General features: G+C 36.6%; 4 protein-coding genes across 10 annotated transcripts in view; 3 read left to right on the plus strand and 1 right to left on the minus strand.

Moving 5' to 3' along the window:
• The window catches only part of LOC137583832 (very low-density lipoprotein receptor-like), a 36443-nt gene extending 27071 nt beyond the window's left edge, over positions 1-9372 (plus strand). For 4 of the 6 annotated variants that reach the window (XR_011033448.1, XR_011033447.1, XR_011033451.1 and 1 more), the window contains 5 exons: positions 32-230; positions 489-638; positions 5840-6012; positions 6084-6960; positions 7760-9372. Coding sequence is in view for 1 of the 6 variants with exons in the window: in XM_068298973.1 (XP_068155074.1) it covers positions 32-230; positions 489-638; positions 5840-6012; positions 6084-6233; positions 7760-7801 (714 nt within the window). In the remaining 5 variants the exon portion in view is untranslated. The remainder of the gene's footprint in view (positions 1-31; positions 231-488; positions 639-5839; positions 6013-6083; positions 6961-7759) is intronic. The other 2 variants (XM_068298973.1, XR_011033449.1) reach the window with 2 other exon arrangements.
• An 11463-nt stretch (positions 9373-20835) lies between these two features.
• CLS (cardiolipin synthase) lies at positions 20836-22247 on the plus strand. Its single transcript, XM_068298986.1, has 4 exons — positions 20836-21490; positions 21549-21764; positions 21826-21961; positions 22029-22247. The coding sequence occupies exons 1-4, from the start codon at positions 20948-20950 to the stop codon at positions 22142-22144; spliced, it is 1011 nt and encodes a 336-aa protein (XP_068155087.1). The 5' UTR covers positions 20836-20947; the 3' UTR covers positions 22145-22247.
• A 690-nt stretch (positions 22248-22937) lies between these two features.
• RpL27 (ribosomal protein L27) lies at positions 22938-23836 on the plus strand. The gene is made up of 2 exons (XM_068299665.1): positions 22938-23054; positions 23333-23836. Exon 2 carries the CDS (start codon positions 23341-23343, stop codon positions 23746-23748), a length of 408 nt encoding a protein of 135 aa, XP_068155766.1. The 5' UTR covers positions 22938-23054; positions 23333-23340; the 3' UTR covers positions 23749-23836.
• A 702-nt stretch (positions 23837-24538) lies between these two features.
• On the minus strand, positions 24539-27222 carry Idh3g (Isocitrate dehydrogenase (NAD(+)) 3 non-catalytic subunit gamma). 2 transcript variants are annotated; one of them, XM_068300721.1, is made up of 7 exons: positions 27047-27221; positions 26871-26948; positions 26026-26805; positions 25779-25965; positions 25619-25694; positions 24806-25078; positions 24539-24708 (listed from the first exon to the last, which is right to left on the minus strand). In XM_068300721.1, the coding sequence occupies exons 1-6, from the start codon at positions 27101-27103 to the stop codon at positions 25048-25050; spliced, it is 1209 nt and encodes a 402-aa protein (XP_068156822.1). In that variant the 5' UTR covers positions 27104-27221; the 3' UTR covers positions 24539-24708; positions 24806-25047. The 2 variants fall into 2 exon arrangements, with proteins under 2 accessions (XP_068156822.1, XP_068156823.1); XM_068300722.1 differs by lacking the exon at positions 24806-25078 and having other exon boundaries at positions 27047-27222.
• Between the last annotated feature and the right edge of the window lie 215 nt (positions 27223-27437).

Raw genomic sequence — 27437 nt, forward strand, 5'->3', positions numbered from 1 at the left:
GGTGTTTAATCTTCATCGTTTCGTTTTGCAGCTTCAACATCCCATGGTGATACATGTCTATCATCCGTATCGCCAGCCCGATGGCATTAATCACTGCCAGTCCGTGAATGGCCATTGTTCTCACCTCTGTCTGCCAGCCCCGCGTATCAATGAGAGAAGTCCACGTATTTCCTGTGCCTGTCCGACAGGACTCAAACTGATGGCCGATGGCCTGATGTGCATTGAAGATCGTAAGTAGCTTTTGGGACCATGTCCAATTTTTTGACTACAGGTACGAGTGCAATCCGATGATGGCAAGTGACTGCATTTTGCGGTTACGCACGCATCCTTGTTGCGGTTGCGGTTGGCTCCGTTTAAGGCTATTAACAACGGTATATGCATGCTCGTCTTCTCGGAATTTTTCATTTCATTGAACTCTTTGGTTTGCTTTTCGTTTCATTAATTTGATTATTTGCATTTTCACTTTTTCGTTTCCACTAAAAATCAAGTATCCATAGCTCGTAAACAAAATATGGTTAATTCAACAAAAAGGGTCAGCGGTGTTAAAAAATCCTTATCATCAACAACAGCGACAAAAACAGCAACAACAGAAACCTCACTTAAATTGCCAACTCACATTAAGCCAAGTGAATGGCCTGGTATGGAATATTTGATTCTCTAGATTTGGTGATGGGATATTATATATGTACATATATGTATAAAGTGCTTTAATATCAGTTAAATAATTCGGCATAAACGAATTAAGTATGCTCTTGCTGTTTCATAATACGCCGAGAAGGCAATGATTTCATCAAACAACTTTTAAATATGTAAATATTTATCTACAACTAATAATGGTAAAGTTTTTTTGGTTAATACTTTTTCGAATGGTAAACGTACCATTAGCTCATACATATGTCGATTTTAAAGCCAAAATAATATAGATTACTTGAAACTGCAAGAGAATACAAATGAGAAGCCTAGATAATAATATAATTGTATAGTCCACCCTTTTCTATTTGTCTATTCATCAGCATTAGTTTGCTTGTCATTTATGGTCGATATTTGATATTTCAAAAGGTCCCACAATGACAATATGGAACCGGATATGTAAATGTCATTTTCACCTCAAATGCGTTACTCTCTTTTAATTTTCTATGCTATTTTTCACGCCACTTTCACATTCACACATGTGCACAAACACAGAAAGACACACACATACATGCATATGGACGTGCCCCCATCATCATCATCATAAATCAACATCAATGATATCGAACGTAATCACTCAAAATGCACACACACACACACAGACACAACGCGAGAATGAAAGAGATATACACAGCCAAAATTGTCGCCGGGTTATATGTACGTGAAACATAAATATCGGGTAGTAGTAGCGAACAAAAACCACCAAAAGGAAGCAGCAATGGCAACCGTATTTCTGACATGTTTAATGGCAACAACAATTCTCGAACTCTCCACCTCCAAAAACCAAAACCCCACCACCTCCATCATTCCCCCCTCGACCCATGCCCTGCTTATGTTTGGAGTGAAATTTTGCGCATGCAATTTGCTATAGCTCTTCCTCATCTCCTTCCCTCAATGTTTGATATGTTGTCAGCAGCATGGCTGATTCTCGGATGCGGATAGGAATGATGAACGGCTGACAACCGCATCAGCCAGGCAGGCAGGCAGGCAGGAACAGGCAGTGCGAAATGGCAGCGACAAGCGTCATATGAAGATACTGTTGGCATGATATTTAATGGTAAGCCGGAATCTAGCCGGCCCCAAATAGTTTAACCAAATTGAAATTCATCATTTTGACACCGAGACAGAGTCAAATTAGCCTTGTCAACACTTTCGTCCTTGTGCCATTTTGGTTTAAATTTATAATACATGTTGTTGCCCCCAAATATTGGCGGCCTTCAAAAATGGTGTATCATTATTTTTAATAAACGCGCACTTTGATCAATTGAAATTGAAGCTGCCTCATCAATGGCAAAATGTCTGCTAAGAGAGCAAGAAGGCAATATAAAGAGCAACTCAAACCAAATGTACGGCCCACGCACCGGCAATAATAAAGCAAACCTTCAGCCATTTGTAAAGAGCATTAATATTACTAATACAGGGTGACTCAATGAACATTCCTTAATAAAATGAATCTTTTTCTCACATTTCCTTTTAAAAAGAATTCCCTGTATTTCGTTGAATACTCATTTGTTCGTCTCGATTTTGTCTCGTTTAATTTTTTTCTTTATCCACTTTAAGTTATCAAAATTTGCCTTCAAGAAAATAGCTTACAATGTTGTCATGGCCACCATGACAACTCAAGTAGCTTAGAAATGAGAGTCCCCAACTCCGAACAACACATAAACACACACACACATAGACAATTGTGTGCCTAATTACATCAATTTAAAATAAGCAAGAGAAATTGGGGGGGGACGGTGAAGGGTATTTAAGCAGCTCGACCTGAGGAAAATGAGATACAAAATTGAAAGAAAAAGCAGAGAAAAGAAAAAAAAAGTTACACCAAGTAAATAACTATAAACTAGTTAAGGGACTATTTCAATTAGTGATGACCAAGAACCATGGATGACGATGCCAATGGCGCTGGGGCTGATGATGATGATGATGATGATGATGACGCCGCCATAACTGCAATTTCAATTAGCGGTTTCTTCTATATTTTCTATGGCCTTCTTACCATGCCAACGGCTGGCTAAGACACTTGAAATTGCTTAATTAAGCGCTAGGAAAAGTTATCTCACAAAAATGGAAAAACTAAAAAAATACGAGAGGAAGAGCAAATCAGAGACAGACCCAAGCGATCTGTCCATAAACTTTCAGCCGTCGAAGAAGTAACGACTACGATTTTAATAGCCTCCAACCATACACTTACCCACACACAAACACATTGCAAACCATTGAGTTTCTGGAGGTGGACCGACTTTTAGATACCTCTGATGATAAACTTTTTCGAAGCCCTCACGAGTTTTTATCCAAATTGATTTCAAAAATATGATATAATGGGTATGGGATGAGATAAAAACATGATACAGACAAACAAAGCCATTAGAAGACAAACAAAATCTTTACTTACAATTAGATTAATACAGATTGATAAGGTTATGGGGGTCAGACAGACAGCACTTATTTGATGCTTAACTTATCAGGTTATAAATAAAACCAACTGACTCGAAGTCTAGCCATCAAGCCCGTGGGATACAGGGTACTCTAGGGACAACAGCTGCTGCTTGGAAATTTTATGACTTTCATTTTAGCCTGCAGTTGGTCAGCGTTTGTTATGCCAACTTTACTGCATATTGCCCTAGAAAGAGAGCAGATATCCCAGCCGCCATTTTGTTTATTTGCATGCCAGACGATTTCGTTGGCCGCAAAAAGTTTTGAACTTTGTTTATCTAATCTCCACTCACACATCCAACACACACACACTCATTCAAACATACACACATACAAACACACAAATAACAATAACAAAAAAGAGAGCAAAGACACTAAAAAAAACACGCAAAGCAACAACCAGGTGATGGCATATATTTTATGCGTTTTTATTTCACACGGCTGCCATTTTGTCGCAATTTTTATGGCCATTTCCGTTAAGAACGAAGAACGGTAGAAGAACGAAATGGAGTTTTAAGAAAAAAAAAAAGGCAACAACAACACATATGTATGTAGATATAAAACACATGTGGAGGATTATAAAAATGGGAGCTACGTAGGCAAAAGTCCTTACTTTGAGACAGGGAAATTGCATTTGCTATAAATTAGAAACGGCCAAAGAGGACTAAAAATTGAGAGACACAAGGTGGTCGTTAGGAGAGGGGATCTGGTAATAATGTATGACATTTATAGGCATACATAAAATTTGCCAATACGGCAGCATGAAGGTAGATAAAATGATGTTCCGAAAATCATTTTAAAAATTTTACAACCTAAAATCGGCAAAAATCAAAAGTTTCTTGAAGTTTTAAGTTCCATGTGGCTAATGGTCTTAGTTACTTTAATTTCAATTACTATTTTACATAAATTATAAAATTTTAATAACGACCGTTTAGTTGAAATTCTAAATTGATATGTTTTAATAACGACTGACTTACCATTTTATATACAAATATTTACAAGTAAAGATTGACATAATTCGCTACATATTGAAATTTTAGTTTTAATATCGATTTCCTTAGAGTTTATGTTCCATTTAACACTTCCGTTTTCGTGTGCTGTAACAAAATTAAGAAGAAATAGAATTTAGGAAAAGCTTTTCATATATTTACATCCCACTTAAAACTTGGGCAATTTTTTCTTTTCATCTGCCGTTGCCTAGAAGAAATTATGTTGTAAAATAAAGAAGATATAACTTATCCGGCCCCATTTTTTTCCTTCCTCTAGTCCGCCTCCACACCATTTTTTTAATCTTTACAAGACGCTTATTGGGGTTTTCTTTTTCCATTTTTCCATTTACTTTATTTTTTACTTTCTTTTAGTTCAAAAACGTGTGCAATTAATGTAGCTGGCACATTGTGTGTGACGGGATAACTTTTCAACTGCTTTCTAAGCCATTTGACTGTCTGTTAATGCTGCAAATAAATTCTCCAGCTCTTCCCACCGTCCGCTTTTGGTGCCGTCAGTATATTTCTTAGAGAAACCGTTTGCCCCTTGCTCTATATACAATCGATGCCCTGCAGCTGTTGCCTTTTGGCGAACTTTTAATGATAATTCCTTTGCCACATGCGCCACATGTTTATCATCGCGGGGGCGGGAAGCACTTGATGGAAATTACAACAAAAATTAATACCAAAATAAAAAAACAACAACAATAATCACAAACTGGGCACAAGGAAGGGGGGAGCATGATGGGTTTGGAAAGAGGGGCGTGACGTGTTATACCGTTAAATGCGGCACATCCTTTGCCAGACGAACGCGCCGCCGTGCGCTTAACTTTTTGAACAAATTCTAAACGGAAAATATGAAAACGAATTATGTTGACAGCGGAAAAATCCTACAACTTCCTGCCAGCTATACAGACACACAATCACATACACACAGAAACAACAAGGACAACGAAACCCACCAACAAGGATAACGGACAGCTCACAAAAGGCAAATACAAAATGCAGAGACACGAAAAAATAAAAGCGAGGAAAGAGGAAAAACAAGTAAAATAAAAACGGAAACATTCGCGACGGGATGTCGTCGACTTTTCTTTCTTTCATTTTTTTTTGGGAGGTTTAACTGTAACATAAAGAAATATTGTAATTATATTTCGCTGCCACACCAGCCCAAAAACTGACCAAAAACCCACAAAAACAAAAAAAAAACAGCACAAGAAACCTACAGAACGATGGCACAACCAGCGGGTTGAGCAAAAAATATTTATGACTGAACGAACCGAGCGGACACTTTGAAATATTCATTAATTTATGTTGACTTTGCTTCCGTGGAATGCGAACAATTGTACCTTATGCAATGGGAAAAGGTTTAATATAAAATCCTTAATTTAAATAAGGGAAAACTTGAGTTGCCATCTAATCGAACTCTGTTGAAAATAATCTGTGGGCTTTACATTCGATTTGCTTAAAGATTAAATTTAACATTTACTATTTAATATTCCAAATGGAATCAATTCGATTTGGGACTGCAAACGTCTTGGAAAATGTTTTTAAGCAACCTTGGTTTCTGTGCCTTTTATTGCTTTTATTGTCTCTATTTCTGTTTACATTGTACTTCTGTTGTTCTTCTAGTCATAGTAGATTCGCTTTTGGTTGTGGAGTTTAAACATAAGTACCGTAAATGCATTTCAACTATCTCATTTTACGTTTCATTTCGTTTTATGCAGTGGATAGTAACAAGTCTGAAGGAAATGCAACCCATCCCGGTCATAATGGCAACAACACCAACAGCAGCAACAGCAACAACGTGTCTGTCACTGCCCAGAACTCGGAAGAGGATTCGGGCAAGATAACCTTAATTGTTATAGCCGGACTGGTGGTCACAACATCCATATTGACTGTAAGTATTACGAAATTTCTTTTAAACTCTAATGCAATGTTTTAACATCATCTTATCTCGATTACTTTCAGGTTCTATACGTTGTGTATAGACGTTGTGCCAGAGCTGGTAACTCGATGAATTTCGAGAATCCTGTGTATCATAGAACCACAGATGATCACTTAATTCTGCAGAAAAATGTGACTAATCACATGTATGCCACGGCGTCAATGGATGAAGAGGTAAGCGGGTCTGTGGCACTGCCACCGCCCCAAAATCCCAATGACTTTAGTTATGTGAGATTTTGAACGCACTTTTATGATGTTAAATGAGTGCGTTGAAAGGTTTAGCTTAAATTTAATGGATAAGGTTCGGATAAATGTTGTATATAGGATGGCTAAGTTATGTATTTTACTTGTAGTTAGTTTAAGTCAGACAAACAGCAGAGAGTGAAGAAATTAATGACGTACTTAAAGTTATGGCCAATAAGTTAATTGTAGGCATTATGGTAAAAGTTTTTAGCAGGGAATGCAAACGTTACGGTAGGCAAGAAGCATGGTAAACGGTTCACATTTCGGTTAGATAATTGGGTGCTTGGAAGGCACGAGATTCATAAGAAATGTTCTCTGTTTGACCCTATCAGAGATATCACTCAATTAAGTAGTCTAATTAAACCAAATTTAAGAAAATTAGCTGAATTACTGTGGAAAACTTTTACGAGTAATATGATCACATGTTTATAAATAAATAAGTCTAAAAATTTGATTGGGCCAATCGTTACGACGTTATTGAATTCCCTAGCTCATATGTAGAATGAATCTACAAATATAGTTAAAAATTATCATGTAATTTAATTCATCAAACTTCCATGTTTATTTAACACTTTAAAAATTACGCTGCGAGCAACAACTAAGTAAAAACATAAACCAAAATGCAAATCATCCATAGCCATTCATTAGCAATTAATAGGTAAGTTGTGGCCAAATTGTCTATAAATACACATGTCAATATATGTATGTATAAAGTTACCACAAATACATATATGTATATTGCATTGTGTATCATACATATTTGTTATCTCGTTTGCATAATTTAATTATAATTTTATTGGTTCGTGATTTCATTTTTAAACCTATAATTGCTGAGGCCAGACCAATATTTAGTGCTTTCCAGCGCAAATCTGGCAAAAATCCTCTTCGACAAGCATGTGAAAAATGGAAAATCTACCTAACTAAACCAATACCAATACGAATACGTATATATAAGTCCCTTTGGGCCAATCAGTTTGCGCTAATTGCCATCGAAATGTCCATATCAATTGGCCAATTAACTAAAAATGAAAAGAAAAAAACAAAACTAAAGGCAAAATGAATATGTGTCGATACATTAAACATAAATGAGAGAATTCTATACCTACAAATTCCATTGCCAATTTTAATTAGAGCGGTTAATTAATATCATAAAATTATGATAATTCTAAATATTGTATTTATGCATAATAATTATGCTAAATAAAAATAAAAATCTAGAGCGAGATATTTTGCCAACGCCTAAAAAAAAAAACAAGTATTAGCTAACCATGCAATTTTTTTAGTTTTGTATTTTATTTCTTATTTATTTTATTGTGTATAAATTTTATTACAATATAATTATACCCTTGTTAATTTTTTATTATATAATTTAACTGTTAGTGTAAAAAATTTAAAAACTTTTCCAACTACTTACTAAATTGCTTTATCTCTTGATATTATTCTTTTTATTTAAATAGTCCTCTAAACCTCTACATGATCTGGGAATAGAATGTGTCTGAATACATGAGACAGAAGCAGAGCATGAAAACAATATCCACCAAAAAAATACACTTACACATATACATATATGTATGTAAATATGTGTGCAAAAGACATATCCAAAACTGGCTGGGTATTCCAACAAAAGCAACAACTCCTATTACCAAGTCCTTTAAGTTCAAGGCGTCCAAAACTCAACTCAAGAAAAACTAGAAAAACTTTTGTCTAGCAAGTAGTCAAGCAGAATGCCAAAAAGAAGAGCAGGAAAAGCAAATGGAAAAAGACAAGAAAAAACCCACAACAAAGAACAACAACAAAAGGGGAAAACAACGAGAGAGGAAAATAAACACAAAACACCATGACAGCAAATACTCAACAAATTTAATTTGTTGCCTAGTTTAAAATTTAATTTAAATTTAAAATATTACGAACACATACACCAGAAGAACACACATACCATACACACACACACACCAACACAAATACACATTCATGCAGCAACTAATACTTTCTTTTAGGCGCAATGTTTTGGCACCAACTAACGGCATCGGTACACCTAAGCCTACACACACACTCACACACAAACACACACGCATCTTCACACCCATTGAAGGAGGAATAGGAGACGCATATTGAAAGTGAGGGCAAGCCAGCCAGACCTTTCGTCTATTTTTTTTGGAAATCCTTGAAAATCAATTTGTAAAAAGAACCTTGGAAAATTTTTTGTTAAATTTTTAGAAAATGAAAAGAAAAAAAATTGAACAAGAATAAAAAATTTAAATGAATTACATAAAAGAAAAAGAAAAACTAAAAAACAAAAGTTGTTAGTCAAAGATTTAATAAAAAAAATTCTACTTTCGTTTCATTATGTAAATACAATTTAGAAGAAGACAAAAATGTACACCCAAAATGGAATTTCTCCTAAAAATTTCCTTTCCCTGCTCTCCCTTCATTTTCGTTACACTAAAAACAAACAAAAAATGTTAAAAATTAACAACAAATTTGCTGTGATCAGTTTAAAAGCATTAAGAATACCAACATTAACAAAAAAAAAAAAGAAAAAAAAAACAAAAACAAAAAGACGAATCATCAAGCATCGCATATTAATTAATTATGTTTCTCATTTATTTAGTATGTATATATGTGCAAAATACTACCTATATACATATACACACACGCATAAATCTATATATGTAGTTTTAATTTATTATTAACAAATTGCAACAAAAAAAAATAAAACAAACAAAAAAAAGCAGCAAAAATAGAAAAAAAAATAGATAACAGGCACACTATAAGAATTTGGTTCCTCAACAACAGCAAAAGCTACAACAAGTCACTAACAATTTCAATTGCTTGGCATATTTATTAGCTAATATTAATTGATTGGTAATTGTGAAATAAAAGAAAACCCCATTGAAATAGTTTAGCAGTTTCAATTGCAATGAAATGCGTAAAAAAAAGGAGAAAAAAAACAGCAAGCAAAAAAAAGGGAAATTTAAAAATAGTAATTAATAAACAAAAAGAAAAACTTATTGTAAATTAAAAACAGTTCATTGGAAAATAAAGTGAATTTTAAAATGTGTAATAAAAACTGTGTAAATGTCATAATGTTAATTAATTCCAAATGGTTGAAGCATTTTCATATCCATTTAAACAAAATGTCAAAGTGATCATCCATCTAACCAATCATTTAATCACTGAAGACCAAAAGTAAGTATCCTTCAATTATCAAACATGTTATTTAAAATAAAAGAGCAAGCAATCAAATAGTTATCTGGAAAATAGAGTTTAAAAATCATCACCAAACTATGGAGTAATAAAAAAATATTACTACTAAAAATAACATACTCTAAAGAACTATTGAACTGGTAAAGTCCAGCGCAAAAGTTCATCTGACTAATGGCTAAACAATCCAAATAGTTCTCTATATAATCACATCTATCACGCTATCAACAATTTACTTCCCAATGTCCTTTTTTATTTACTTTTGGAGTCCAATTTTACTATTAATTTACAATACATATTCACTTAAAGACAAATTCACCAAAAATTGATATGCATTTCTATGCTTGCCTAAGCGGAAAAATGATTATAGATTGAAAAAAGGCCAATAAGTTAGTTAGTTTATTAGTTTTGTTTGTTATATCATTTAAATGGCCATTTTATATTGTTGAATAGCAGTTAAAAAGCTAATCTGTCAATTTTGAATCATAGAAGATTCCCGCAACTTAATTGCCTAGCTGGCAACATGAAGGCTACTTTGATAAGCCCCACCCTCATAGGCAGACTGACATACCAACACTATCACACACTTTCAAACACGCGCACACATATAACATGAATTATTAAACGTGAATGGGCAGCTATGGCAATTATTTCACATGACAGGACATCAATAGGTAATGAGAGTACGACAACAACGTCCGGATTGAAGACAAAACCCATCAATGAGGCAAAGTTTCAGGCACACAAAATGAACAGATTGCACATGAGGCAGGTTCATATGGCAAAAAGCAATTTAGGGACTATCTAAGCAGATCAGCAGATTTTAATTTCACTGTGTGACTTTGGCAAAAGTTTTTGTCTCTTCCTTTTTTGGTCGCCCAACCGCTTCGTCCCGTTTTTCCGTTTATTTATGGGGCTAAATTATCGGTGGGGAAAATGATACCGAACCACCAGGCGACCGCAAAAAAGAAGAAAGTCAAACGCAGCGGATTTTTTTTTTTTTTGGGTGGGAATATAAATAAAAGTTTTATGCGCTTTAGTGTCGGCTTTTATTGTTATATAATTTATGTAGTGGCCAGAAACCATTAATTCTTAGTTTATGGTTAACAGAAAAAGAAAAGATAGGTGGCCAACTGTCAACAGAGGAAAAGGAGGAAGAGAAATTTGATTAAAGCGCAGACAAAACTCTACATAGACTGGGAGTCTTTTGATAAGCTTCAGCAGTTTCAGGTGTTTGCCAATTTCATTACTCATATGCATGGCAGAAACGGCAAAATCTGGTTACACATTGAGGCAAAAACTAAGCAAAACCAACCACTATCGAGACATGCAAAGTATGAGCAAGCCAAAGAGATAGAGAGAGAGAAAGAGAGAGAGAGAGAGTGAAGAAGGAGGGTGTAGGTGAAGTATGTTTGTGGGAATCTGCAATTCAGCCGGAACATAGCATACATTTTGTCGTTCTCACAGCCGCAGGCGACTAACAAACAGAAACCCACAACCAGCCAAAAGCCAATGAGGCGCAGCAGCTGGCAAAAGAAATTGTAACAAATGTAGGAGCCACATACTGGCAGTTGGTAGTTGTGGTAGTCAGTGCATTCAGGCGACAACTCTTGTTCGCTCTCTCTCTCCATGTGACTTATGATGCAAGAAACATGGCTGCCATTGCTAACGGACTGAATGCGGTACTGTACTTTGTTAGCGATGTGCAATCAACGATAACTGCATCAGTTTGGATAGTACAAAAAAAACCACGTCTTCCTTTAGAAAAGGATCATGGTATATAATAGTGTACTTCGTGACAGGGGTTAAAATCTAAGTAGGTCACATAAGAAAACTTTATATACAAAACAAAATAAATGTCTTCGCTCTTCTTACAAATTGTCGTTAAAAAAATCTATTAAAGATGCGCAAAATGTAAATGTAATGGTTTAGTCTGTTGTTAATTATCCAAAATGTTTTTTAACTTTAAATAAATATGAAGATATTATTTGTTTATCTGGCCAAGAAAATGCGAAGTCTCAATGATCCTTTATAAACAGAATTTAACGAATAAACAAACTTATTTAGGAAGTACATTTCTGACCATTGCTTTTCGTACACAATGTAAACCCAAACTTGCTTTATTCTCTTGACATTTAAATGAGAATTAATCTTGTTTTGGTAATCCCTGAGATCGGTGCGCACTCTGTATACACAGTGTGTGTTGTCCGTATTCATTGGACTATAACTGTTTACAACCGCTAATTAAGCCTATTTTGATTACCACTTACAGGGAGAAGCTTAAGCACTTTAACCATCGACAGCTGCAGTTGCTCTTGCTGTTGACCAGGTTGGCTAACTAACTGGCTGACTGGCTGAACACACTCGTCTTGTATACATAGACCATGTTTGCATAGCTAGCTTTTCGTCGCAATGTCCTGGGGCCAATTGAATGGCGGGAAATAGTGTGGGACTTGGTGTGGAACGGCATGGCGTGGAGAGGGGTCAGCAAGGTTAGACAAGTTCATATGCCAAATCTGGCGTAGGTGGAAAGTTAACCCACAATGGCCACTGGCTCTGTGTCTTACATGCAGCATTCACCTTGTTGTCGCGTTACTGTTGTTTTTGTTGCTGCTGTTGTTCTTGTCCTGATGTTTGCACCACGTTCTGAATAATGGATACAACATCATGGACATCGTATGCCCAGCAGTGAGTGACATTACACGACTTGAAGTCCGATTTCGGCATGGCCAGAGCATTGGAATGTTTTTGGAATTGTTAATGTAATTACGCCTGAAAGCCTTCACCTCCATAAAGCCGATAAGTATGCGGGTGGAGAATTCGGTAGATGGGTGTGTGTGTGTATGTGGATGGTGAGGTTCGTTTTAAAATGCATTCCTGGCAATTTGCCTAATTGCCGTGTGATTTCTCTTAATCACAGAATTTCACTTTCACACCAAGCAACAACAACAAAAAATGCTGAAAAAGGAAAGAGAAAAGATGGGAAAAGAAAACTTTGCAGACAGAGACACAGTTAGAAGTTATGAGAAAAGCGTGTGGGAAATTCATCAGAATCAACGGCAACAAAGAAAGTGAAAAACAAGACAAAAGCCGCTTTTCTTTGTGGCCTGGAAAAATGGTTACAAAATGGCGGCATCTGACTTAACAAACAAACTTTGTGCATATATGTCTCTCTTTCTTTCTGTAAATGGTTTTATGTGTGTGTGTGTCCTTGATGTGCAAACTGTCGCCTGTCGCTTGGTTTTTTCCCTCTCTGTTTGTGCGTGTGTGGCTTAAATTCCAATTTTTTATATGCTCTGTGTGTTTGTGTGTGTGTTAACAAAGTTTTTTCAAGTTCTTTTCTCTCTCATCAGAGAGGTATAATGACTCAAATGCCTCAAATGATACTTCAAAAGCTTCAAGAATATGGAAAGACTTATGAAACAAATTATAGGGAGTTCACATGACTAATAATAATAAAAAAATCTGCTTGGAAATTCAAAAACCGAGACCACCATTTGAAACTCTTTAAAGGAGAGGAAGGAATATAGTTCAATCTTAAAATCTTAATATGATTCTGATTCCGATTGCAAACTTTACAGAAAACTCTGACGTTAAAGGTATCGAAAAGATTTGCACAGATTTTTATTGATGACATTAGTTAATACTTTGCATTTATCTCAGCAGATGGTTATAAACAAAAGAGTATGCATAGTAACAGCATGTCAATCAAGATTTTTAAACAAATTTTTCTCATTTTTCTCTGTCCGCTTCTTAATGCTGACCTCAACTTAACTTGGAAGTTGAATGTGTATACACGACATCACATAAACGCGCACACGCACATATAATATATGTATATAAATGTACATATACATATATGTATAAGTATTTGTATACATTTCTGTGCGTCGTTTGGCTTGTTTGCAAATTTTCAACTTGAAACGCCATCAGCAGATGTTCATAGGGCGAAAGCGCAGCGGGCGCAACTATGGTATATTTTTATACCCTCCCTCTACCTTGGACTCTTTTTGTGTCCTTACATTTTGCCAGCAGTTTCTTGTAAGCTAAAGACGAAACGGAAAAAGTTCATTGCGGTTCTGTGTGTGTGTGTTTGTGTGCGAGTGCGACATGCTTTTGCAACAATCACAACATAACAACAATTCAACTGCCATTTGCAGCCACTTGAGTTGGGCGTAGAAAAAGTGTTGCCTACATTTCAGGGTCACAATTCTATTAAATGCAAAATGTGGTAAATATGTATTATGTCTGAAATTTAATTGAATACAAAAACAAACTACACAAGTGTTTAGTGTGTAGGTTCTTGAATATAATTAATTATCCTTAATTAAATGCCCGTGGTGGGTCAACATTAATTTGGAATAGCTTCATTCGGCCAAAGTCTAAAACTGCACATAGTCAATATTGACAGAGGCAAACCCAGAGCCAGACAGCCAGTCATTCGGTCATCCAACTAGTTCTTCGACGGATGCGTGAGCCAGAGGGTACTTCTTTTGCCCAAACTACAAACTCAGTGCCATGTGGGTGACATACAGATAGAGACAGAAGTATACCGACAGACAGACATAGAGACAGACAAAGACATGGGGACAGGCAGAGAGTAGGAGGTGAAGGTGAATTGCTGGCCAGCACGTTTAATACCAAAATTGACATTAAATTGCTTGTGACCTATACCTGACTGTATTCTTGCTCTTGCTTGCTGCCTGCTGGCTGGTGGGAGTCTCATACTCCTCCTCTACCCTGCTGCTGCTGGCAGTTTTTGGTTGTGCCTCTCTGTTATCGACTTTTACGACAATTCCAATAAAAGAAATGTCGCAGATATTGTCCACAGCTGATTTTGACATCGCACAGTGTGTAGAGAAGAGAAGGTGTAGAGAATAAAACTGACAAAAACAAAAACTAAGAAACTTTTGAAAGATTTATTTGGAATTCACTTTTTTGCCAATAACCTTGAGCTGATAATCGAAAGTCTTCCTTCTCACTCTCTATCTCTCTCTCCTTCAGAACAGAAAATGAAATCAAGAGAATATGACAAGGAATAGGGAAAAGCGAAAGTCTCTTTAAATTTATTCATTTTTCCTACTCAATTCCCTTAAAATGACTTCATTATATTAGGTTTTTCTAAATCATATCATTAGCTACATTTTCTTGGTTATTCTATAATCTATATTTATCATTTATTCATCAGATTGTCAACTATTTTACGAATGAATTTTTAAACAAATTAATGCTATTTAAATTGTCTCTTTGTTTTGCTAGTATTTTAAAAATTAAGTTGTTAAATAAATTTAAATTAGTGTTTTGTTTGCCAAACAATTTCAATTTTGATATCTGTATAAATATAAAGCAATCAAACGTATCCACTTCACTAAATACGATTTTCGTTTTTCAATTCAATCTCTGGTCACAATGCCACGCATCGGCTTAGTGTATGTGATATGGACAGAGTACGTGGCACCTGTCGGGCCCCATGTTGTTATTTTATTATTACTTTTTGTGACATGCACAAGTTGTCAACAATCGGAGGAGGTAAGCTCACAGGCAACTTCTCCATCCTCCATCTAGTCTGATATCTGGAGTAATAGCTATTTCGACCAGAATAAAGTTGTTGATTTTCCTCGAGAATGACATGACAACCCAAGGATCAGGCCTGAACAAAATGAACGCGAATTGAAACTGAAACTGGCATGACTCAGCAGCAGCAGCAGAAAAACCACCCTAGGACCGCCACTACCAATAGCTTAATCTTAAGTGTTGCCTTAGGCCCAGTCGGGCGCTGCATGAGTTTGACATTTTTTGTTTCTTCTTCTTTGGCCAAAACAGTTTTTCTTACTTACGTGACGCAAATGTCTAAACATAATTGTCATAACGGGGCAAAAAGGAATGTGCCAAATGTTTGTGTGAGCAGCAGGCAAATCCCATAGCCGCTATACTTGAACTACCAAAACATACAAGCACAAAAAATAGTACGAGAAATGAAAAGAAATGGGGAAAAATAGAATGAGCAAACAAAAAAGAAAAAGAAAATAACAAAAATGGCAAAACTAATTTAAAACGACCTTCGACATGTGGTTCAGTCTGTCCAGTACCAAAAACCAAGTCTGGACAACACAAAAAGCAGCAACACAGTTAACCTCATGTGGGGCTAACAGCGAGGGTTTGCATAGAGATTCCTCGTTTAAAAGAACTGATATTAGCATAAAGTAAATCATAAATTTCTATAAATTATTAAGTTACTACTTTTTCTTTAATCAATTATTATAATAATAAAGAGTTGAAGATAATCTTTATATTCACAAAAGAAATAGGATAATTTTATAGTTTATGTAAATTTCAAGCGATTGTCTATAGTCCTAACACAATCACCTAGACATTATAGCAAAATGAGCAACCAGACTCGTTCATTTAATACGAATTTTTGTATTAATTGCTGCCAAACTTTTTAGGCCAACCTTTCATCAAATGTTTACTATTTCCATTGCCCACTTTTGGGAACACACACACGCACACACATACACAAAATAGAACTCTCTACTGCAGTCATTTTCATTCATACTTTAGTTCCGCCCACGATCTTGGCTTTAAGACTCTTGCCTGTGGGGAAAAAGCGAAGAAGTGGGGGAGAGACGGAGAGTCGTCTATTGGCCCCGCCTCCATTTTGTATATATAGTTCACCAGTGTCCGCCTGACCATGATTCTTTGGCATATATATTATTTTGTTTTCTTTTTTCCATTTTATTCGTTTCTTTCGCTATGCTTACGCTGCTTTTGGTTTGGTTTGAGCTTGCTTTCCTCTTCTTTTGGTATTTTAGTTTTCTAACCAACAAAACAAATTGAATCACGTTCGCTTGGGAAAAACGTGAGTATTTTATTTTTTTCGTTAAACATTTTCATTTTTCTTACCGAAAATGTTGAGAAGAGATAGCCCTGGCGATTGCAAGGACGTTTCTGTCTGATAATGATGCCGCTGAGTCCAACTCTCATGACCAAGCTCATGTCCATCTTTGGTGCCATTGAGTGTTAGTTGCTCGACCATGTTCCCAACACAATCATTTGGCTCATATGCCGCTCGCTCTTCTTCTCTTCCCAAACATCATTTCCCTCCTTTTTTCTGTGTGTTTTGTTTATTAAAAAGAGATTGGAGTGCAAAAAGATTTTGTCATGGCCCAAATGGCCATAGAAAACCATGGCGAAAACCATTCATCATCATTCCAGGCTGATGATTTTATTTTGATTTCGGCTGGCAAAACGTTTTCTTCTAGGTGAACAAGGGACTGGCAGTGGGTGGGGATTATCAGGCTAATGATTTTATTATAGTTTTCATACGACTCTTTGATTGATGGCCCCACAGTCTATAGACATGACTTCATTGTCTTGGCCATTTAAGTAGGTTTGTTTTTTGTTCTTGGCTTCAACATATTGAAACTCTCTGCCAAATTTCACCTTGCATTTTGCAAACAAAAAAAAAATAACTGAGGTAATTAGAGTTAATAACACTTTTAATTAGTTTTAAAGAACTTATTAAAAAGTAGACGAATCTGTATTTATAAAGAAAAAAAACGTCCATTGTTTTGAAAGAAGAAAGCAAACAATTATTTTCTAAATAAAGATCAATTTTTCAGCAATAATTAAAAAAAAAAACTTCTGATTTACACAAAAAACAAAGGTTTGAATTATTAAATTGCCTTAATGTAAATTTTCGTTATTTAAAATTGGGTTGGGGGATTCTTTGTTCTATTTGTTGACTGTCCCCCGCATTATTCTTGTGTTTGTTCAGGCATGTTTGTTAATTTGTAAGCGAAACCTTTAACTAACCATCCCACATCATGCTTTAATTCAACAATTTATCAACAACTACTACCTTTCACTCTATGAACAGGCCAGGCCAACCCGCATAGTCAATGGGTTTCGTTCTCTCCTTCTCAATCTGCTACCTAACTAGGATGTCAGGCATCAACTAAACTTAGGCCCGCAGCATGAAGGCCCCAACACTATTACGGCGGCACTTTGTCGCCCAGCCACGCCCATTACCAACACCGACCCGCCCATTTTGTTGTAATTACGCGTAACTTTCGACAAGTGTCGGCCCCACAGACCTCTCAGAAAATGGACAGAATCGTCAACGACTATAAAATCGCTGCTGAGAGCGACCCCCCCTTATGACGCCGACATCCCTGCCAGGCAGTTGGGGGTTTAATCTTCTTTTAAGTTGAATAGCAAAAAAAAAAAAGGAAAACAAAAAAATAAAGAATATGGCGACACTGTAAAACGAAAGTTTTCCGCCACTTGTGGGTTGATAACTTAGAACAAAGCTTTGGTTGAGCAGCAGCAGCCGCAGCCGGAGCAGTAATCGACGAATGAGGCAGGATGGACGGGCACATGATGATGACGACGGCTGGTCTTAAGGAATGAGGGCAGCCGTCCAGCCCTGGGCACGGCTTGAAAATAGTTGAGAATTCTTTTGTGGTTAGGAATCATTGTTGGGACTTGTGAAGCAAGTGGAGAGTAACTCTTTCGAGTTTTTCCTTCCACTTCTTGCGTTTTTTTCTTGCAGTCTAATTAGTCGTCATTGCTTGTTGATTTGTGGGCGGAATTTTCTATATACGTATATATAGAAATTGCTCGGCATTCAGGACAAATAGTAGAGAAATTAGTTAGAGAGTAGAAGCACCTGGCATTTAGTTGAAAACTTTGCCTTAACCGCAAATTTAACTTTTGATTGTGGTTGCATTTTGATTTACTTTAATTTATACAGTGAGAAAAATGTGTATGTAAAGTCAATTAGGAATTCGATGTACCTAAAGATACATATATATATACATTTTAGAGTTCCTGGTGTACAAAAGTCTCAAATATGGCTTTTAATATTGGGTTTATAATTTACTTTTGACCATCAGATAAAACGTTGATTTTTAAACAAGTTTCAGATCATTCCATTTTGAAATTGATTAATAAAGTTAATAAAATTTCTCTGGGTCAATTTATAGGTGTATAGTTTCCAAAAGTTTTCCTTAACGTGTTTTCAGGTGATAAATCTAAAACTAGTTGGTCAGCATCTTTCAATTCAATATTTCCTTCATTTCTCTTTCTCTCTCTCTAGTCTCTGTTTCAGTCTGGCTCTCATTTGTTTAACCTAGTTGCCAATGGTATCCACAAAATAATTTAAACCAAATGAGCTGGCCACAATTTATGCCCAGACCACATTAACCATTTTCGGCAGACGAAGAGCCAAAAGGCCAACGCAAGCAGCATCAGAAGCAGCAGTAGGAGCAGCAGAGGCAAGTGTACATAGCAGAGTAACATATTTAATTAAATTAAGCACAAAGGAAAACACAGAAAATGGCTTCTGTTCTGTGTTTTTGGTTTTTTTTCTTCATGTATCTCTTTCACTCTTTCTCTCTCTCTCTTTATCTGTCTCTCTTTCCTTTTGTTTTTGCTATTTTGTTTCGAGGTTTTTATGGTTTTTGGTCTTTAAAGCCGCCGTAAATCATTTAAGTAAGAGATAGACCCCGGTCCATTGCTAATGGCCAAAAGGGAATGGGTTGGGTTTCTTCATATATTTTCTTTTTTGGTTCTTCTCCATCATTGACCAAGCCGATCACGCCTGCTGCTGTGCCAAGCACATTAAAATAGACTAAAATGCTTGCCCATCGGTCTGCCTTTATGGCCACTTAATGTAAAACAGTTAATTAGCGACACACATACATACACCCAAACATACACACACACACACACAAAGAAAGAGAGAAATGTCCAGCCGCCATGCAAAATGGCAGCCAACATTTCTTTTCATCTCTCTCTCTCTCTCATTTTTTCACCGTTCATTGCTGTCGCTGCTGCTGCTCCTGCTGCTGACGTTTGCCATCTTCGCTTGACCAGGTGGGTGAGAAGGAGAAACCAAGAGAGAGTGAGAGAGAATGGAAAGGGAGCTGAAAAGGCGGAAAATTACTTTTGATTAATGAAGCGCAATGAGGCGTGGGAAAAAATATATATAAAAAATGAGAGCATAAAGATGATGTAAAAAAGAGGAAGTTGCGTGCAAAAGCAAATAGGCGAAGCAAAAATGCACTTAAGAAACTTAACGTATTATGTAAATCAAATTTAAACAACACAAATAAACATCGACTAGCTATTTATTAAAACTTAATGTCAATTATTTCACTAAAGATTAAGTCATGAAAAAGCATTATTTAAATCGAAAGTACTATCAGAGGCGATTAAAGCCCCTCAAGGTTCTCTTCCTTCTCGTTTCGTAAGGAAATATGTGTATTTAATGGAAGCGATAACCAAAAATTGAACTGCCAAGAAAATCTATGCAGTAAGATAAAATCAAACAATATTAAAAAGAAAACAAAATGTTTTCCATATAAGTCTCCAAAGACAGTGGTAACCTTTAAAACGAGCCAACATAAAATGACGATTCAGATACTTTAACAAAAAGTAAGAGTATTAAAAAACAAACATAACAGAAAAAACAAATGTCCAACTCTGTCCCCCAAAGCCCTTATTCCGTCATATGCAGTCGTCCTTCAGCGCTTGAGTAGTATTCAGAAATCACAGGATGTTGAAAATTAACATTCTTTTTGCTCGACATCAAAATGAAAGTTGACAGACATGACATTCCCCATCCATTGTTCATCATGTTGTAAGTGTTGTTTTTTCTGCTGTGCTGTTTCTGGCAATGATGCAGTTTATTATTAATTCTGTTGATGCAGCACCCTGACAATTTCTTTGTCACCTTGGGTAATTATGAAGCAAGTACGTGCAAGCTTAATGGCCCACCAAAAAAAGAAAAGGAACATGATCAGAGTTTTAATTCTGTACAGTTTTCTTGCTGTATGTTGGACAGTTCTTTGAGTGAAGCTGCCAAAAACACAACTGAAAGAAAAATTTACATCAAGTAATAAACGTTTACCGGCCAAACTTAATTTGCATAAATATTCAGCGACAAGGACGCTGACGACAAAGTCGGCGTCGACGACGACGACTACTACTGCTGCTGCTACTTTTGCTGCGCACCTTCATCTACTTCTTCTGTTTTTTTTTTATTGTTGTTTGAGTGGTAGTGTAATTAAAATTAATCCAATTAAATGACTTGCGGTCTGTGGCAGCAGCTCATTAAATATGCTTTGTGCCGTTATAGGAGTAGCAGCAGCTGACCTTAGTACTTGGCTTTTATTTATTATTAAAATGAGATGAAATGAAAAGTAAAAAAAAAAAAAGCAAGGTCAATAGTAACCAGCAGCATCTACTGTCAAGGTAGGCAAAATGAAATTCAAATTGTGGCGCTAACACTTCAATGTTAAACCAACACTGAACTCTGTTAACTTAACAGTTCTCCCAGGGCGAGCAGTGTTAGTAAATGTGTTGGTGCACACCGATTAAATAATAATAAAAACATTGAAATTTATGTGAACATTTTTTGATCATTGCGACTAAGAATGCTGCCTGCCATCGTATTCAGGCAAATGCATCGACCCATGAGCGCTGGTGCCTTGCACCTGGGGGGTTCGACAGCATTGGAGCACGTCCTGGGAGTGGGCGGCAGCAGCTTTGTGAATTGTCTGAATCGTTATGCGGCAGCCACTGGATTCATACGGATCTCGTTTCTGGACATTAATCAGCGGCGGAATTGGGATGTTGCTCGCCTACGCTTGTACGCCGATGCCAAGAAGCAATCACTGCAGTTGCGTACCATCCAGGGTAGAGATTTACTTCAGGGAGTCCTTGACAAGCAAAGAGCCGAGTTCATTGAACGGAAAAATGTGCTGGTCGACGATATACGAGAGGCTCGTCACAAAGTCCAAGAGCGAGTGCGCGAAAAGATTGTCGAGATCAGAGAGGAGCGAGAGAACATCATGACAATACCCAATCTGCTGACTGTCAGCCGAGCCATACTCTCGCCCTATATTGGCTATGTGGTAGTTCAGGGTGAATTCACCTTGGGTATGAGTCTGCTGGTTGTAGCTGGCATTACGGATTTGGTACGTCCTGTTTGGAACTTTACGGATACTGAAAATAACTCACTTTCTCCCTAAATAGTTAGATGGCCAAATAGCCCGACGTTGGCCTTCACAGGCCAGCAAAGCGGGTTCGTTCCTAGATCCCATGGCAGATAAATTGCTTATGGGTTCGCTTGTCATTTCACTGTGCTACAGTGAACTCCTGCCCATGTGGTTGACTGGTATTGTTGTGTTCCGTGATGTCTTCCTGTTAGCTGCTGGTTTTATTATTCGCTACATAAGTCTGCCACCGCCAGTATGTAAACAAAACACTTCCCAGTTAATTGTTGAGATTTTAAAACAAAACAATCTTATAGAAAACCTTTTCGCGTTATTTCGATGCCACCCATGTAACTGCCCAATTGGAACCAACCTTTATAAGTAAAGTAAATACTGGAGTACAATTGGCCACCATTGGCATTAGTCTAGGTGCCCCGATTTGGAACTATTTGGGTTAGTATTAGTAGTGAAAATGACTTTCCTACCTTACAATATCGACATTCCTTTTTATTCCTTGCAGACCATCCTATGCTCCACGGACTTTGGTATCTAACGGGGGCCACAACAGTTGCTGCAGCTCTTAGCTACGTAATTAATCGACGGGATACTTTTAAAATTATCCAAAAGAAAACGTAATGTCTGTTGAATCGAAATCAGAAAAATGTTATATATTAGCAAGCTGCAATATGTTTAGTTCGTAAAAAATATTTTTGTAATAAATAAATTTGTAACCTTTTAATTACTCTTGTTTGTGTTGTTAGCATATTCTAAATTCAGCTCTTTGTACGTATAAGTATGTATAAATGTATGTACATATATACAATGTAAATTTATAGATTCCGTTGCACTCACTGGAAGCTCCTATTGTGTTTGTGCAAATGCATTTTGATTTTGTTGAGCAATAAGCTTGAATATACAAATATTCGAGTGTTATTTAGCACCTCCTTGGCAATTAATAAGTAAGTTTTTATGTAATTCTTTAAAACAATTTGCAGATATGACTAACATCATAATTGTCACCAATATTATCATTATTACAAATGATGAAATATTATAAGACACCAACTGAACTTTGCTGTCTTTGCGTCAGCTTTCATTAAACAACCGACGTCGTCTTACTTATATTGCAATTTCGTTTGCTGTAATTTTATTAATATTATTTTTAATTATATTTTATTTAATTATTGGAAAATCTTTTGTTTCCAAAATAAACAATTTTTCCCGGTTCACTATTTACGCGGTTTACTGTGTTCGATCTGGTCACTCTGCAGAGCTACCACAGTGTTTGCACAAGATGGCCACCTTTCTGTAATTTACTTTATATGGCAGCTCTTTCTGCCACCTATTTGGAATTGAACGGTCTGGCAGCACTTTCTACATTGAAAATGTTGCCACCTATCTGGAATTCAGCGGTCTGGCAACCCTTTCTGCACAGAAAAAGCTGCCACCTAACAAAAAATTTAACGGTCTGGCAACCCTTTCCAGCTGTCAAACTCTTCCTCTTGCCACCTACCTTTTCTTTCTTTTCCGGTCAACGAACAGACCTGTAAGTTGTGAAAAATAAAATCGTAAAAATCTGCGAAAATAAATTATCAATCAATGTCGTATAAGCGGTGTAGTGGAAAATAAATCTGTGAATTACTTAATGCATTAAATATGCCAAAGAAAATACTTTATTTGGTGCAACAAAATTGCAAACAAACAAACCCACTTCGGTTTGATAGTGTATACACAATGGCCAAGATACGACTATTATTATTGAATGAGGTGCAACTGTTTAAAGTGTTTAAAACTAATTGTTGAATTTGTTTTCTCTTCCGTTAGCCTTCAAGATGAGGAAAATTATGAAACAAGGCAAAATCGTAATCGTCCTTAGCGGACGTTACGCTGGCCGCAAAGCCATCATTGTCAAGACCTCTGATGATGGCACACCGGAGAAACCATTCGGTCACGCTCTGGTTGCCGGTATCGACAGATACCCACGTAAGGTCACCAAGAAGATGGGCAAGAACAAGTTGAAGAAGAAGTCCAAGATCAAGCCTTTCCTCAGGAGCCTGAACTACAACCATCTGATGCCCACCCGTTATACGGCTCATGACATCAGTTTCGAGAAGCTGTCGCCCAAGGATCTGAAGGATCCCGTCAAGCGCAAGACTCACCGTTTCCAGACCCGCGTCAAGTTCGAGTCCGTGTACAAGGAGGGCAAGAACAAGTGGTTCTTCCAGAAGCTGCGTTTCTAAGCATTCACCTGGATAACAATTTGTCGTCGTTTTTTTTAAGTTTAAATAAAAAAAACTAAGTAAGAAATGTGACCGATGAAATGGAAAATCTTTTATTCAAGTGTTAATAATGGTGGCTGTTAAGTGAAATTATTTCATGGTAAATTTAAATTCGTTTAATCCATGTATACGGCCGGAAGTAGAGATCCAAACAAGTATGCTATTTCGAATCTTGTTTATCCGACGTCACCATGTGCAAAAATTTCGACCACAATGTGTCTCATTAACAAATTTCTTTTGATCAGCAATGCGGGGGACTTCTGCACTTTTGACTGGTTTTAATTTTAGCCACCATGTGATAATTATTTCGGGTAGTATAAACATCAGAAAGCAAGTGTAGATATTACTACTAGGCAAAGGCAGCTTCCAAATAATATTCAACTGATACTGGATCAGAGGAAATAGGATGTAAAATTTTCTAAATTCTTTATTACTTTAACTTTAAGTTTGATGCCCTTTTTAAAATGTCCTGTTGATGGCTTGATGGTCTTATAATCCTAGGGAAAGCCGATCCCAACAGTTTGCACCAGAAATTTAAATATCACGGATTCCCCAAAATATTTAAAACAATTTCATTGGTTTAGTTTGTTTTTCAAAGAATTTTCTTGACTTTAGTTTTATCTATTTGTTTGTTTTTTTTTTTTTTTTCTTCTAATAAATATTCGAACAGAATTAATACATTTTGTTTGAAGATTTTTGTTTTGGCCAATGTTAGAAGCATTTTTCAAATAGATATAATTTACAATTGAAATTCAGGATGGAAGGAGTCGGTATAAATCAAATAAGAATAATACAAAATTGGATAAAAATCTAAATTTATAAATAACAGGTTTGTTTTTTGAAAAGAAAAGAATTATTGTGTAAGGTCATACAAGTGCTGAAACGTTTCTGGGGAGGGGATAGTGCGTCGGCAGGAGAAATCTGTGAAATAGAAACGTATAAACCAAGATTAGAGGATGGAATATAAGAAGATAATGACAAAATATAAATTAAATGTAGATGAAATTCATTCGATTACCTGGAATATTTAACACTTTAGTTTTGGACATCGGATGTGCACAGAACACACAATATAACACTTAGCCGTTTGGAGGGAGGGCGGTAGCGGGAATAAGCAACTCAAATTATTTTTGGGGGAGTACAAAACAATTAAAACAGCCTGTATAACAGTTCGATCAAATTGGCTTAGTTGAGGGTTAATAAATTTTGGTCTATTATCTTAATATTCTTTTCTTGATCTTATGTTTTTTTTTTTTTTGCCTAAAATTGGTTGAAATAGTTTCCATGTGGCCTGGATGGAGAGCGGATAAGCATTTGTGGTTGTGGGAGAGAAAATATATGAGAAAAAAGGATTCGGTTAAATTTGCACATAAAACATTTTTCGTTATACATTGAGAGGACGATCCAAAACTACATACTTGTGTGGGTGTCGGTGTCTAAGTGTGTGTGTGTGTGGGTGTGGAGTACATTTTCTACTTAAAAATTTACAAATTGAACAACGAATTGTTTTAAAGACAAGCTTTTACAATGGCTTTCAAATAATTAGTTTGAGTTTGTTTTGTGGGTTAATTACAAACGATTAGCAAAGTATAACACTTACAGTTGTTTTTGTGTGTTTCAAAATAGATAATACAATAAGTATAGTAATAATATAATAATAATAATAATAGAGCATGAAACTATAATACAAAGTCTCAACAGATGTGAAGTATATAGAGAGAGTAGACGGCAAAATAAAGGACAAGCGAGTAGATGTCGTAATAATTCTTATACAAGAATAAAAGAACAAATAGGAGACTAAAAATGCGGGGTTCAATATAATTAATTTTACCAATTCACACGCTTGGCACTCAAGATTTTGAGTATGTTCTCAACAACATCGGTGCTCGAATGATTGCCACCCAGATCTGTATATATATACGGGAAATATAATAATTAGATAAGATGGTGAGATCAGATAATGTAAAATGTTATATAGGAATCATTCTTACCGGGTGTGCGTATGGCATCTTTTACAATTGTCTGATAGGTGGCATCATAGATGACATTAGCATGCTCCTTGTGACCCAAATGATTCAGCATATCAATACTGGCATTGATCATAGCCACAGGATTGGCAATATTCTTGCCAGCAATGGCTGTGCCTGTATTACGGGTACCCGGCTCAAAGATGGCATACTGTCGGATCAGAGAACAATAGCTTAGAAAAGTAACTGCAGAAAACGAAGTCTTACTCACATGATCACCATAATTTCTGCCAGAAAGCAAACCAGCACCGCCAATAAGACCGCAAATCACATTCGATACAATGGTACCATATAAATTGGTCATATTCATGACATCAAACTGATGAGGATTGGATACGGCCTGCATGCAGGTGTTGTCAATAATCATGTTGTTATGCTCTAGTTCGGGGTAATCCTTGTGCACTCGGTTAGCCACCTCTAAGAAGAGGCCATCGGATAGCTTCATGATGTTGGCTTTGTGGATGGTGGTGACCTTCTTGCGATTATTCTGGCGGGCAAATTCAAAGGCATAGCGGGCGACACGCTCAGCATTCTCAACAGTTACAACCTTCATGCTCTCGACCACACCGCGGACCGATTCGTGCTCCAACATGGCGTATTCGCCGTCTGTGTTCTGACGAATCAGCACAACGTCAACGTTTTGGTGGCGCGCAGGAATGCCAGGATAGGATTTGCAGTGCACCACATTCACATAGAGATCCAGCTCGTTACGAATGGCCACATTACGAGACACCTCCGTTAGACTGTGCGATTTGGTCTCGATGTTACCCTTAAGAGCCACACCGTTACGCTTGATGGAAGTGATGGCATATTCCAAATCATCATTGCCCTCCGTCGATGGATCAATATCGATAACCTCGAAATCAATGGGAGCTCCGCAGTAACGGAAGATCTCACGCACATAGGTCATCAGTTCGGGACCGATGCCACCGCCGGGCAGCATGGTAACTCCATGGCGTCCACCATATTGAGCTGAAGGGATATCTGTGCCCTGCAAACATCCATATATATATTAGCTATAACCTCACTTGACCTACCCGATCTCCTCCAACTTACCGTAAGTTTCTTATGCAGCGTCGATTTTGTGTGAGCCACATCCTCAGTCTTCTCTTTGGTCACAAGCAACGGATAGCCCTGACATAGTGTTATACATTAGTTAGAGGATTAGTTTTGAGCAATTATTATGTAATTTCAAATTTTTTGGTTGCCGTTACTCAAATATTTAAACTCACGCGGGTTAGGAAGGGGGTCTGCGTCTGCAGCAACCTCTGTGTCAATCGTAGAGCCATTATTTTAATGAAAAAAGGTTGAACTATTTATTGTTTTTCCTTTTTTTCGCAATTTTTTAGCAAATTGGCCAAATGCGCGTTAAATTCTTGTTGCCTGGCCAAGACGAGAACATATGCTGACTAGAGTTGTCACCCTGGCCACGGATTAATTTGGCTAGAAAATGGCTAAAAACAACATTCAATAATTTTAAAATTACAAATAAAAACTTGAAAATTAACTTAATTTGATCCATTAAATATTATCTATTTTGTTTTTAAAATGCTGTACTAAGCATATTTTATTTAAACTATTAAAAAGAAGAAATCATATGTTGCTGTTCGGAGTTGCCGGACT

Source organism: Drosophila tropicalis, unplaced genomic scaffold (genome assembly GCF_018151085.1).
Source record: "Drosophila tropicalis isolate 14030-0801.00 unplaced genomic scaffold, ASM1815108v1 contig_878, whole genome shotgun sequence".
NCBI classification, from domain to species: Eukaryota; Metazoa; Arthropoda; class Insecta; order Diptera; family Drosophilidae; genus Drosophila; species Drosophila tropicalis.

What these genes read in the sequence shown, in the direction of transcription:
- Idh3g (XM_068300721.1), bottom strand. Translation starts at nt 27,103, where the DNA reads ATGGCTCTACGATTGACACAGAGGTTGCTGCAGACGCAGACCCCCTTC. An exon ending in AGACCCCCTTCCTAACCCGC is followed by an intron (nt 26,949 to 27,046) that starts GTGAGTTTAAAT and finishes ACACTATGTCAG; the next exon opens with GGCTATCCGTTGCTTGTGAC. An exon ending in GCAGAAATTATGGTGATCAT is followed by an intron (nt 25,966 to 26,025) that starts GTGAGTAAGACT and finishes CTGATCCGACAG; the next exon opens with TATGCCATCTTTGAGCCGGG.
- RpL27 (XM_068299665.1), top strand. Translation starts at nt 23,341, where the DNA reads ATGAGGAAAATTATGAAACAAGGCAAAATCGTAATCGTCCTTAGCGGA.
- CLS (XM_068298986.1), top strand. Translation starts at nt 20,948, where the DNA reads ATGCTGCCTGCCATCGTATTCAGGCAAATGCATCGACCCATGAGCGCT. An exon ending in TAGCTGGCATTACGGATTTG is followed by an intron (nt 21,491 to 21,548) that starts GTACGTCCTGTT and finishes CTCCCTAAATAG; the next exon opens with TTAGATGGCCAAATAGCCCG. An exon ending in ACATAAGTCTGCCACCGCCA is followed by an intron (nt 21,765 to 21,825) that starts GTATGTAAACAA and finishes ACAATCTTATAG; the next exon opens with AAAACCTTTTCGCGTTATTT.